Source organism: Trachypithecus francoisi, unplaced genomic scaffold (assembly GCF_009764315.1).
Source record: "Trachypithecus francoisi isolate TF-2019V2 unplaced genomic scaffold, Tfra_2.0 Lachesis_group5, whole genome shotgun sequence".
NCBI classification, from domain to species: domain Eukaryota; kingdom Metazoa; phylum Chordata; class Mammalia; order Primates; family Cercopithecidae; genus Trachypithecus; species Trachypithecus francoisi.
In genome coordinates, this window is record NW_022681470.1 from 113,108,164 (window position 1) to 113,122,460 (window position 14,297).

Sequence of the window (14,297 nt, forward strand, 5' to 3'; positions counted from 1 at the left end):
TTTTTTTTTTAATTATTTTTTTTGAGATGGAGTCTCACTCTGTCGCCCAGGCTGGAGTGCAGTAGTCCAATCTCGGCTCACTGCAAGTTTTTTCTTTTTGAGACTGGGTCGCGCTCTGTCACCCAGGCTGGAGTGCAGTGGTGCTATCTTGGCTCACTGCAAGCTCCGCCCCCGCAAGTTCACACCATTCTCCTGCCTCAGCCTCCCGAGTAGCTGGGACTACAGGTGCCCGCCACCTCGCCCGGCTAATTTTTTGTATTTTTTAATAGAGATGGGGTTTCACCGTGTTAGCCAGGATGGTCTCAATCTCCTGACCCTGTGATCCGCCCGCCTCGGCCTCCCAAAGTGCTGGGATTACAGGCATGAGCCACCGTGCCCAGCCTCCTGTATGAATTTTTTTTTTTTTTTTTTTTGAGACAGAGTCTTGCTCTGTTGCCCAATTTGGAGTGCAGTGGTGCAATCTTGGCTCACTGCAAGCTCTGCCTCCCGGGTTCACACCATTCTCCTGCCTCAGCCTCCCAAGTAGCTGCGACTACAGGTGCCCACCACCACACCCGGCTAAATTTTTGTATTTTTAGTGGAGATGGGGTTTCACCGTGTTAGCCAGGATGGTCTCGATCTCCTGACCTCATGATCCGCCTGCCTCGGCTTCCCAAAATGCTAGGATTACACGCATGAGCCACTGCGCCCGGCCCTATATGTGTATTTTTAATGGTAACTGCAACTCATTTTATAACTCATGAATGGGTCAGACACAGTTTGCAAAATATTGCATTAGAAGAAGCCTATTAACTGTGTTGGCCAAATCTCTATTACTGATGTCTGACTCCTGACTGATTTTTATCAATTATTCAGGTGTGTTAACATCACATTAAGACATAACTATCACGTAAGACGGATTCTGGAGCCAGAGTGACCAAGTTCAACTCCCATCTCTACCACTTACTACGCAGGTAACCCTGGGAAATTTATCTAACCTCTCTTGCCTTCATTTTCCCATCTGTAAATTAAGGATAACAGAAACTTAACTACTAGAATTGTTACAATTAAATGAGTTAAAACATGTAAAGCACTTAAATCACTGCCTGGCACATCATAAGCACTCAATAAATGTTAGTTTGTTTTTTTTTCAGTCTACCTTTTTTGTTATTCTCTTGTTTCACTTCTTTGTTATTTCTGTAAACTTTTAACCATAGTCATTTTATTTTCTATATCTGATAATTCTAACATCTGAAGATCTTGATGACCTAATTTTGTTGTTTCCTTACTATCTTGGCTTGTTTCTTTACATATTTGGTAATTTTTTTGTTGTGAAACCCTTATGACCTGGAATCAAGGATGCCTTTCCCCCAGAAACTATTAGGTCTTACTTCTGCTAAGTCTCTAGGAACACCTCTAACCCAAAAGTGCTTTAATGGATTAGGGTTTCTTAGACTGTGCAGATGGTATAAATCAAATTCCAAACCAGTATATAGGGAGGCTTATGAATTCATGAATTCAGGTTTTTAGCGAAGGCTCCTTTTTTCTACCTTGAGCCAACACCAGAAATAGACAAGTTTTCTTACAAATCCTTTCTCCTCACACTGGGGAGATAGCAATGAACAAGAGAGACCAAAAAACACCTGTCTTCATAGAGTCAGAGTGAGCAAGAGGTGGAGTGGCAGGAAAAGAGGCTGAAGAAACAGGCAGGTTCAGATTACGTAGGGCCTTTCAACCATGGTGAGGACTGAGGATTCAGTTCTAGGTGTGATGGGAACTAACTGGAGGGTTTTGAACAGAGGAACGACATATGTTCTAAAGGAGCACTCCGAGGTCAGGCATGATGGTTCATGCCTGTAATCCCAGCGCTTTGAGAGGCTGAGGTGGGAGGATCACTTGAACCTAGGAGATTGTACCTACAGTTCCGTCACTGCACTCCAGCCTAGGTGACAGAGCGAGATTCCATCTCAAAACCCGCCTCCCAGGTTCAAGCGATTCTCCTGCCTCAGCCTCCTGAGTAGCTGGGACTACAGGTCTGCGCCACCATGCCCAGCTAATTTTTGTATTTTTAGTAGAGATGGGGTTTTGCCATGTTGGCCAGGCTGGTCTCGAACTCCTGGCCTCAGGTGATCCACCTGCCTCAGCCTCCTGAAGTGTTGGGGATTACAGGCGTGAGCCACTCTGCCTGGCCAAAATTTTTTTTAATTAAAAAAAAAAAAAAAGCACTCTGGCTCCTATGAGGAAAAGTAAGTGTGAGAGATGCAGAATTGAAGTAAGATAAATTATTGGTAGGCTAGGACTCTGCTGGGAGCTGTTGGTAGCTTATACTAAGATCATTGCAGAGTAAACTGTAGGAGAGATTAGGGATATATTTTGAAGGTAGGGTTTCTGATAGGTTTGATGTAGAAGTGAGTGAAAGAAAGGGAACAAGGCCAGCTAATTGAGAAGCTGAGGTGGGAAGATCTCTTGAGGACAAGAGTTCGAGACCAGCTCAGGCAACAGAGTGAGATCCTGTCTTTAAAAAATAAATAAATAAATAAATAAATAAAAGTAGAAAGTGAACAAGTATGACCCCTAGTTTTTTGGCCTGATTACTTGAGTGAATGGTGATACTATTTCCTGAGATAGGGTGGGGTACAGGAAGAACATGTTTAGGAGAAAACATTTTAGACATGCTAAGTTTTAGATGCCAATTAGATATGGCATGACAATGGAAAACGTTAAACAAATGAGTCTCAAACTCATGAGAGAAATTTTGGCTAGAAATATAAATCTGAAAATAATCAGTATATAGACAATATAAAAGCCAAGTAACGGGATGAGATTATCTAGAGCTGTACTGTCCAACAGCTAGTAGCCATATGTGGCTCTCTACATTTTAATTAAGCAAAGTTAAGTAATATTAAAAATTCAGCCCCTCTTGTAGTAGCCACATTTCAAGTGATCAACAGCCACATATAGCTAGTGGCTTTTATATTGGATGGCAGATATAAAACGTTTTTATCATCACAGAAAAGTTCTACTGGAAGCATTGACTTAAAGCACAGAATAGAAGGAAAAAGGATAAAAGCAGTAAGAAGGAAGCAGAGACAGATGGAAAATAGGGAGAGAAAGAAGGTAGGAAGAGATCCAAGAACTGAACCCTGAGCAGTGCAAATGCAAAGGACAGAAAGATGAACAAGAGGAGAGAAGAGAATAAAGGCAAACCAGAAAAGTACAGTAATCCTGGAGGCCGAATGAAGAAAGTATTTTCAGAAGGGAATGATTGGCTATAGGAAATACTGCTCAGAAAAATCAAGTAAGCCGACATGTGAAAACTGAATGGTATATTTGGTAAAATGGAGGTTTGTGGTAACCTTGAAAGGTGGTTTCAGAGTCATGGTGAGGGTAAAGCCCAATGGGAATGGGTTAAAGAGAGAAAGGGAAGCAAGGAAGTAAAGACAATGAACATTAGTGTCTTTTCAGGTTTTATTATAAAAGGGAACAAAGGAACAGTCCATGAAGACAACCGACTGTTTGTTTTTGCTTTTTAAAGATGAGAGCTCTTATGGCATAACCTATTTGAAAGTTCAACACAGGGCCGGGCGCAGTGACTCAAGCCTGTAATCCCAGCACTTTGGGAGGCCGAGACGGGCGGATCATGAGGTCAGGAGATGGAGACCATCCTGGCTAACACGGTGAAACCTCGTCTCTACTAAAAAATACAAAAAACTAGCTGGGCGAGGTAGCGGGCGCCTGTAGTCCCAGCTACTCGGGAGGCTGAGGCAGGAGAATGGTGTGAACCCGGGAGGCAGAGCTTGCAGTGAGCTGAGATCCGGCCACTGCGCTCCAGCCTGGGCGACAGAGCGAGACTCCGTCTCAAAAAAAAAAAAGTTCAATCCAGAAAAACGTTTTAGCACATCATTCAACCACAAAGCACGCAGTCACAAATTATTACACGGCTCACACTTCAGACTTTTCACTAAATGTTCTTTGAAAGTCTAAATCAGATGACTAGCCACTAATTTCTTTTCCTTTCATGAGTTTAAAGAAAAAAATTGGAAAAAGTAAAGGTAGATTTATCACTGACTTTCAGATTCAAAATATTTGTCAGTTTTTTTTAGACTGAGAATCTCTCAAGCTTAGGAAAATGATCTCATACAGAATCACATACTGATGAAATTTAAAAATGTGATCTAATCTTATCTCTTTTATTTCTTTAAAAGCATTTTTTTCACTCAAAAAGAGACATTATATCAAGTTTCCTCGCTATAGAAATGTCAAACAAATCGTCACCTAAGGAAGGTTTCCTAAAAACAGGTTTTGCCACCAAAAAAAAAAAAAAAAAAAAGAAAGAAAGCAGGAACGAAAAATAAAGAGAGTATCTTAGATTTTCTGAATTTAAAAAAGAAAGTCCTAAGAAAATTCACCTTGGAAATGAAATGGGGGGGAAAGAGCTAAACAGAAGTCAAACATGTAAAACTATACGAGATAAAAAGGATAAACAATAACATTTTAAAATTCTGGCACCTTCACATTTATAAATTTTTGAATGAGCTTAGAGAGACAGAATTTAAATGTATTTTTACAAAAGAAAAGAACAATATCATCACCATTCCTAAATTCATAAAAACTGTAAAATATTGTTTTACATTTATAAATTATATATACATAATTATATATATTTACAAACAGAGCTGTGTACAGCAAAAAGAGTGTAATAAGTTGAACTTCCTATGCTATATATTCTCTCTGAATATGCCAAATTTGTGATAAATAACTTTAATGTAAATATTGAGGATAAAAAAATTGGGTTTTAAAAGTCCTATTACTTACCATTCAAACTACTATCAATTTCAGTATTTTCAGACATTATGGAGTTATTTGTGCTGTAGCTCAGACCAAGAACCATTTGAAGGTCTGAGAGATTCAGTCGTGCTGTTAGTTCACCACTTTTATCCCCAACCTACAACACAAACATTTATATTTTAGAGTAGTATTTAAAGACAAAGAATGGTGAAGATTATTTGTGAATAATGGTGAAATGTAGTCAACCTAAAACTGGAAGAATGAAATAGTTTTATTAGAATTATGAGACCATGAATGAATGAAAATTTTTTTCCATTAATACTTGTCTTAAAGAATATAGAAAGAAAAAGCAAGTTTCTAAAATATCGTAATAGGACAGCTAATTGTATTCTTTTAATTCTTTAGTTCTCTAAACATTAGATTGCTCTTGTTCTCTGGGATCATAATTTAGTAATAATGTAGATTATCCTGGACACATTAACTTGGTATATGAATCAAATTTCCTTAGAATATTTTACTCCCATAGTATAATAATAATGTTTATTAAGCTAGCACCAGACATTTTGCTAGGCACTTTTAATATACATTAGCTCTGATCATTATAACACTTTGCCAGGTAGATATTATTATTCCCATTTTGCAGATGAGAGAAAATGAGGCTCAGAAAAGGTTTCCAAGCTCAAATAGCCAGTAAGTGGCAGAACTACAAGAGGAAGCAGTCCTTAATTCTAAGAACTATGCTTTTCCTTCAATACCATGCTACTTCTCCGTGTAGAGATGCGGATAGAGTAGGGGCATATTTTAGTACTCGCCTTCCACTTACCCATGCCCAGCCTTACTTTCCTGTCTTCCTACATCAAAGCCAATACAAACATAACTGTGATCTGTACCTCAAAATGCTTTGTGGGGTTCTTATGACAAGAGAATGATATATAATCAAATTTATTATTCAGCCACATGATCAATCTAGAGAAATAACAGGGTTCCCTCCCCCAAACTCCAATTTATAAATTACAATAGCACAGACAGCATTTTTTTGTTTCATACCTCTCTTGAAATTTCCAAGTGCTTTTCAGCAAAATGCATTGCTTGATCATGATTTCCTAGTGCTGTGTATGCATTTCCTAAGCTCCAACATGCTCTTCCTTCACCAATTCTAAAACATTATTCAAAGCAAACATGCAGTTATTTGAAAAGAGGTCCTATGTATAGAATAAAAGCTATCTAGCAGGAAGTAAAGGCATAAAGAAAGGTTTGGATTGATTTGGTCTTTCATATAAAGAACATACTATCATGATATTATAGATATATTAGAATACCCAGATTAAAAAAAATACCCACATGATACTAAACTCATAGTCAAGTATTACAACATAGAAAACATTCTTTTAAAATATGAAAATACATTATAAAGTAATAAATCTCAAGGATAGGTATTCTGGTCCACTACCCCATTTTCCTTCTATAACAGCCCTACCAGGTAGTTATTCAGTGTGTGTTTGAGCAGCAGGGAGAGAGAACTCACTACCTCTTGAGGTAGCATACTTCATTTTGAACAACTGCATCGAAAAGGTCTCTTTCATACTGAGGTAAAAAAAAAAAAAAATCGATTTTCTAAAGCAAACATCACAGACTAAATGCTGGCAAATACTGTTTTTTTAATATAGTAAAACAAAACAACTGAATTACCCACTAACATTTAAAAAGCAGATTTCATATAAAACTCAGCACTTCCAGCTTTTCTTTAAAAAACAGGAAGATGTGGACACAATGGATTTTCATTCCTGCCTGGCAACAATTAGTTGGAGTTGGGTAGCAGTTGCCCCCTTCACATTGGGCATTATCTCTAAGTTCACCGTTCACCACAATTCCCACACTTTCATAGTTAGGAAGACTTTTTTTTTTTTTTTTTTTTTGAGATGCAATCTCGCTCTGTTGCCAGGCTGGAGTACCGTGGCGTGATCTCGGCTCACTGCAACTTCCACCTCCTGGGTTCAAGTGATCCTCCTGCCTCAGTCTCCTGAGTAGCTGGGATTACAGGCGTGCCCCCTCCCCACACCCAGCTAATTTTTGCATTTTTAGTAGATACGGGGTTACACTTACGTAGTTAGGAAGACTTTTTTTTTTTGAGATGTAGTCTCACTCTGTTGCCAGGCTGGAGTACAGTGACGTGATCTCGGCTCACTGCAACCTCCACCTCCTGGGTTCAAGCGATTCTCCTGCCTCGGCCTCCCAAGTAGCTGGGATTACAGGTGTGCCCCACCACACCTGGCTAATTTTTGTATTTTTTGTAGAGACGGGGTTTCTCCAGGAAGACTTCTGAAGAGGTAACTGAGTTTGGGACCTAGTCACTGATCTTGGGTCAAGGGCGTATGGAACCAGACTAATCTTCTATCGCAGACTAGTCCTCTATCACAGACTAATCCTCTATCACAGACTAGCCTTCATACAACGATATACAAAGGATATCACTGAAAAAGAAAATTCCTTAAAAGGGATTTTAAGGTAAACATAGGAAAAGAAACAAAGGAAAAACTCTAGGGATTCAATAATGCATCTATATTTTACCTTAGTTACGGTCAAAAGATGTAAAACATACCTATCATTCAGCTCTTGAGCAATTGCTAAGTGCTTCAGATGATAATCAATGGCCTTTTCATAGTCTTGAAGCAAAGTATATGTATTTCCAAGACTGTAACAAGACTGTGCTTCTACAGCTCGGTCTTTAAGCTGTCGAGCCAACAGTAGTGTCTTCCTACAAGAAGAAATTAATTCTTACATAATGATCATTCTCAGTTTGGGCTTTAAGAATCACAAAATAAAACTCTCATTTTTCCTCTCTGCTGCTTCCTGCTGCCTTTAAATCTCTGAGAGCCTAATATTCATATCCCGTACTTTCTTCATTACTTTTAGACAAAATGAAAAGGCCTTTTTGAAACACAGAAAGCAGATTCAAGACAGAATAAATTTGAGAATCCTAACAATTCACCAAAGTAAAGGAGTATTGAAACATGAAATCAAGAGTTGCTAGAGATTAACATACTATCTTTAACATTTAAAAAAAACTTTCCCTCTAGTATTGGCAATAGCTTTTTTTCCACATGACATTTGTTTTCAATCATACCATCACCTTTGCATTGTCAAAATTTAAAATATTTAGGTAAAATTCTTATGTGTAGGCTATTAGTCACCACTTAGGTAAAATTCTTATGTATAGGGCATTAGTCATCAACTCATGAAAAATACTGAATACTGCATCCAAACATTACCCAAATTCTACTGTGGTATTGTAGCTAGCATAGCAGTTAAGAGTACAGATCTTGGAGCTAGACTGGGTTTAAATCCCAACTTTGCCAATTACTAAGCTAAGGGCAAAGTATGTATACCAGTCTCTTCATATATAAAATGGGAGAAATACCTCAAAGGATTTTTGTGAGAATTAAATTAATATGTATAGATATAAAGTGCTTAGAATAGCATCTTGTGCATAGTAGATGCTGTATAAATGTTAATGTGTTATTATTATCAGTGCTTAAACCTACAGATGCTTTTGGATTCAGTAATTTAAATGGCTCTCCCATAATTTCTGCCAAATAGTATAATTACTTCATATCACTTATAACTATATGACAAATTACTATACGGTAATGTGATAGCTTTTTCTTAAACAAACAAATCTAAAATTACATATCTAATGATGATACCTTCAAATCTGTTGCCTTGGGAGGCTACCTAATTATTCTAATGTTGCCTGTCTTTTCAAGTATTTTTGAAAGACTTTTGGAATGGCTTTCAGATCCTGTGGCATAATGCTTTCTGGCATACCATTATTCTTTGATGGTACAGTTGATTTGTAAATGATCAGAAATCTTTCTGGAACCAAATTCAATTACTAACATAGGTTTACCAAACTACTGCTTTGTATCAGGAAGGATATGGATCTACAATGTTATGTTAGCCTTCCTGTTTGGCCCGGATAACAATTCCAGGCTGGGTGTGGTGGTTCACACCTGTAATTCCAGCACTTTGGGAGGCCGAGGTGGGCGTATCACTTGAGGTCAGGAGTTCAAGAGTAGCCTGGCCAACATGGTGAAACCCCGTCTCCACTAAAAATACAAAAATTAGCTGGGTGTGGTGGCAGACGCCTGTAATTCCAGCTGCTCGGGAAGCTGAGGCAGGAGAATCGCTTGAACCCAGGAGGTAGAGACTTCAGTGCACCAAGATTGTGCCATTGCACTCCAGCCTGGGCAACAAGAGCAAAACTGAAAACTCTGTATTTAAAAAAAAAAAAAAAAAATCTAAAGAAGAGTTCTAAAAATATTTCTAACCAACAACTTGGAATATATATAAAGTTCTGAGTTCTAGCCTGCTTACTGGCAGAAAAAAAGTAAGTTTCGTTACTTTATATTCATGCTTCTTTAGTCAAATAGCCACTATCCATTTTATAATAGAACTTTACAGTATGTAACACAGGTACACCATTTAATAATTAAGACTTCTCTATATCCCTTGGCTTTAAAATATAAGAAACTTTTATATTTAAAATCAAAATATATACTTCTTCATATAGTACATAGTAATATGTTTTATTTGGAAGGCTATTTCATATCTAACTAACCTAATCAACCAACAAATATTAACCATTAGTTAATGTTTAAAGCAAAGTGGGATGCTATTCAATGTTTTTTAGATAGGCCTGAAACAATTTTACCTTTTTTATGAAGATGACAAACTTATCCAGAACTGTCTCATATTGGATTCTTTAACAAAATACAAATCACTCACTGTGTCTTCAGTTTAGTCAAACTGGTTTCTACCCAAAATCTATAAGGGCCTTCAATCCCCACTAACTAGGGAAAACTCAATCTAGAAAGCACAGATCAGGCAACTCGAAGCTGTCTAAACTTTCTATCATCTATGTCTCAAATCTACTGATAAGAGAGATCCTGTCACAGAAGAAGCTGGGATTGCAAACTCCTCAGGTAAGTGAATGGGGACGCAGCTTAACAGTGACACAGTCAAATATGGGCAGAAAGAGGGTAAAGGGAGAACTGCTCAGTAAGAAGGTGGGAAGGTAGAGCAAAAAAATCAGTGATCACTGATAGAGACTATAAATATTTTTGTTACCAGGCTTTCTTTTGGCATCTCTTCTAACCCATAATTGAGTGAAATAAAGCATATACACACTATACACTACATATGCGAAATAGGTTTAAAAGATATTAAAGGTTGAAAACTTCATTTAAAAACAATTACTTTTAAAGATAAAAACCAGTACTATAAAGGGGTCACACTGCTGCTATTAAACCTTAGGTACAATAATATTTATTGAGCACTGTGTACCAGGTACTGTGCTAAGTGTTTAATATATTATTTCATTCACTCTTCACAGTATTCCCCAAAATGATGTATTGATATATTCTGTTACAGATAAGGAAATTGAGGCTTAGATGCCAAAAGCCCTGCTGCAATCAGATTTTAAACCTAAAGCCTATGAATTAATGGGATTGAATAACTATTCGTTTTACATTTATCTACAGAAATATTAGACTAACTTGTAGTATTCTGAGGCAGTTTCAAATTCACCAAGAAATATATATGCATTTCCAAGGTTGCTATATGCTCTTCTTTCAGCCGCTTTATCTCCAAATTCTTTTGCAATCAGGAGACGCTGAAACAGAAAATTTTAATTAGATGTAGCTAAAATAAAATGGAAGAATGATCTAATCACTGTTCAGAACTTTGATGGAAGAAATGGTCTGGCTCCAAGGCCTTCCACTGTCTATACCTGCTCATGAGCTATAACTGCATCCCTGAAGTTGCCAAGGAGGTAATGTGTGTTCCCAAGATTTCCAAAGGCACGTCCTTGTGCTGCTCGGTCACCCAAAGCAGTCACTAATGATAGATTTTCCCTAAGGGATAGCAAAAAGTGATGAAAAAATAAGTTTGCAAAACAATTTTATTTATGTGATTTACATATCTAATTCTTTTTATCAGAAAAAAATGTAAGGAAGCTTACAGCCATAATGTGCAACATTTTAAGGATGACATCTATGATGAAAAGCAATTACAGGAAATAGCTGGGAACACTTTATTAAACTATTCAGATAGGTTTCTGCCCAGGGTCAAGCACAGAGTTAATCTTGGAACCCCTATAGTTAAGTAGTTGTATGAAATTCTATTGGTAAAAGACTAAATTACTCTAAATAACAGCCCAACCATTGGTATTTCTTGTTTTTGCCACTAAGTGGCACTGGTCTTTAATTTAAATGAAAGCTACAGATTACTACTAATAGTAACACTATAACATTTAAGCAACTGAATTGATGATTTTGCTAGTTCATAGCTTTAAAACCTTTGCCAAACTTAAAAACTTACTACTGAATAAAGAACGTACAGCAGATCCACGGCTTAGATGGGCCTACATGATTGCCCATATCAACCCCTACTCACTCATAAAAATCCACGGCTGCCTGCAGAGCATCTCTCACTTCTTCTGGAAATTCTCCTACATCCTGGGGACCAGGGTAACCAAAACTTTTCCCTTTGGCATGATACACATTCCCAAGATTGTAAAGTGCTCTTGCTTCTCCCACCTAAATGAAGACATCAGCAAAGTTTACATTTTGAAAACAGAGGTCAGGTTTATCATATATATATTTGTAATATCCTTAGTATTATGGACAAAGGAAAGAAATTTTTATATTGGCTCTCCATACAGAACCAATCAAATAATTACTTATGAAAGAAAGACCTCTATTTCCTTCTTTTTCTCTATTAAATTTTTTTTCTCTCTTTGACTTCTATTGGTCTATCAGTGTTTTCTTTTTTGGTATTAATTTTTAAATAAACTATAGAATAATTAAATGGTATTAAAATGCAAAGCCATCTGAATGAAAATATTAGGCCTACCGTCTAATGCTGCGGTATTACCTTGTCATTAAGCTCTCTGGAAATATCTAGGTGTCGCTGACAACAAACTATGGCTTCATCAAAATTCCCAAGAACTTTTAAGGTGTTTCCCAGATTACCACTAGCTTTCGCTTCCCCCAACTGGTCTCCAATAGTCCTGAAAAAAGCAAAAAACAAAACAAAAAAAATGGTATTGAAATACAAATGGTGTTAAAATATAAAGCAGCCAGAGTACAGTTTTCCAAGAGGACAAACTGACATGCTTAAGGTAAGAAAAACCCATTGGCTTTGAAACCTACTTTAAATAAATATTTAAAACTTACATTTCTGGATTCGAATGTAATTAGTTTTCATCCATTTAGTTAAACTCTAGGGTCATTTCACTACTATTCATTCAATTAAACTGTGTTCAGCCTAAAGGTTAGTTTTAAAAAGTGATGCTACTGAAGTAGAACTCATTAAATGTATTAAGTTAGTTTTTGTTAATTGAATAGAAATATTTTTTAATGTAATAGCTAATTTCAGAAGGAAGAATATTTAAAAGCTTAATTACCTTGCAAGAGTTAAATCATGATGGTGATATTCTAATGCTTTGGCATAATCATGCAAATAGAAATAAGCATTGCCCAGCTGGCTGTAAATAGCGCTAAGTGTTTTTAGGTCTTCAGTTCCAACTTGAACTGCAGCTTCAAAGAATGACACACCAGCGCGGCAGTCTCCTGATTTACATAGACGTTCCCCTTCCAAGGCCAGCTCTAGGCAAGAAGCTTCCATTCTACAAAATTATACAGGACAGACATTTAAACATAACATTACAGCTGCATCATAGTAGTTTTAACTTCCAGTAATATAATTTAAATGTAGACTATACAGCTACTCTTGTGCAGGGCAGCTGCCTCTATAACTGAAATCTATATACATTCCTGATGAAACAGTAAAACAGTTATTTGTAGCAAGAGGTAATTTGCTTACTCAGATTTCTCTGAGCCTGCTCAGAGAGGTCAGGATAGCTAAATATCTTTATGTGGAGCTCATTTTAATTGGCCCAGAGCAATCCATGTTACTAGTGAAAGAACCTATAGCAGTATTTCCCAAACAATTCTGAGTTGTAACAGACCTCTGGACTTCCTTAGAGTCTGAGGAGATGAGTATGTGGGAAAGTGAGGCCCTACAATTATCAATACTGTTCTCTACCCAGGTATCCAAGTATTCTAGTCACTTGTTCATCAACCCCTCTGACCATCCATCCATCCATCCATCTATCCCTCGCTCTCTCTCATACACACACAACACACACTCAGTCTCCTTCCTCTTCTTACCACCACATGACCACTTATACCATAGAAAAATAGAGGAACAAAATATTCTTGATCTATAAGGCACATTTTCACAAGAGAACTAAGTGTCAAGAAACTAAGTTAGAAAACAATGATTCAAAAATTTGCAGAAATACTCATTTTGAAAGTCTGTCCCTGAATTGAAAAAGAAGGATGAAGTCACTGTAAACATATCTGGGAGAAAAAAACACTGACACTTCGGATTCAAATACTAAATTTTAGAGGGTGCCCCTCACCAAAATTCCCATTGTGTTTCTTCAGCATCTTCATGATTTCTGCCGTATGTATGAACTACCTATTTGTTTAATTATTTCTGTAATTTGGCAAATTTCCTTTAAATTAGCACACTATCTTTATCATTGAAAAAAATGGAGCTTCATGCAAAGCAGTACTCATGAAACTGTGAGTTTGATATGATACTTATATTTATATTCTAACATGGCAGTCTCCAACCTTTTTGGCACCAGGGGCCAGTTTTGTGGAAGAAAATTCTTCCATGGATGGGTGGCAGGGGATGGTTTTGGGATGATTCAAGTGCATTACATTTATTGTACACTTTATTCCTCTTGTTACTACACATTCACCATAATGTAGAATCAGTGGGAGCCCTGAGCTTGTTTTCCTGAAACTAGATGGTCCCATCTGGGTGTGATTGGAGACAGTGACATCTCATCAGGTATTAGACTCTCCATAAGGAGCGTGCAATCTGGATCCCTCGAATGTGCAGTTCACAATATCTAATGCCACCGCTGATCTGACAGGAGGCAGAGCCCAGGTGGAAATGCTGACTCGCCCCGCCCATCTGCAGCTTACCTCCTAACAAACAGGCCACAACAGTACTGGTCTGTGGCCCAGGGCTTGGGAATCCCTGTTCTAATACACATTAAACAAATATATAATTATTAAACTCTAAAAGTGAGTAAAGTTACCTTATGTACCACCAGTGGCATACATATCACTCTTTGAAAAGCTCTGATTAAGCTCATCAAATGTTTTAATTTTTGGAACAGCACTAAGTTACTCCTTACTAGAATGAGCTTTGAGCCAGTGGTTCTTAATGCTGGCTGTACAACAGCAGAGCTCACCTGGAGCACTTTCTAAAACCCTCAACCCTGAACTCCACTCTCTGGGTGACGTCTGGCCACCTGTATTTTTTTAGAGCCCCAGGTAATTCTAAAGTACAAGTTAGGGTTGAGAATCAGTGCTTTTATAAGAAATGTGAATTAAACTACCACTCACCCTAATATCATTCAAATATGATTATATTCTGTATATCTAGTG

The 14,297-nt window shown here is 37.4% G+C and overlaps 1 protein-coding gene across 7 annotated transcripts in view; it reads right to left on the reverse strand.

Moving 5' to 3' along the window:
- GPSM2 (G protein signaling modulator 2) overlaps nt 1–14,297 on the reverse strand; it is a 55,538-nt gene that overhangs the window by 23,616 nt on the left and 17,625 nt on the right. For all 7 annotated transcript variants that reach the window (XM_033198728.1, XM_033198727.1, XM_033198732.1 and 4 more), the window contains 8 exons: nt 12,233–12,454; nt 11,701–11,836; nt 11,221–11,363; nt 10,556–10,679; nt 10,323–10,438; nt 7,367–7,522; nt 5,815–5,923; nt 4,795–4,924 (listed from right to left, as the gene is read on the reverse strand). In XM_033198728.1, coding sequence (XP_033054619.1) covers nt 4,795–4,924; nt 5,815–5,923; nt 7,367–7,522; nt 10,323–10,438; nt 10,556–10,679; nt 11,221–11,363; nt 11,701–11,836; nt 12,233–12,454 — 1,136 coding nt within the window. The remainder of the gene's footprint in view (nt 1–4,794; nt 4,925–5,814; nt 5,924–7,366; nt 7,523–10,322; nt 10,439–10,555; nt 10,680–11,220; nt 11,364–11,700; nt 11,837–12,232; nt 12,455–14,297) is intronic.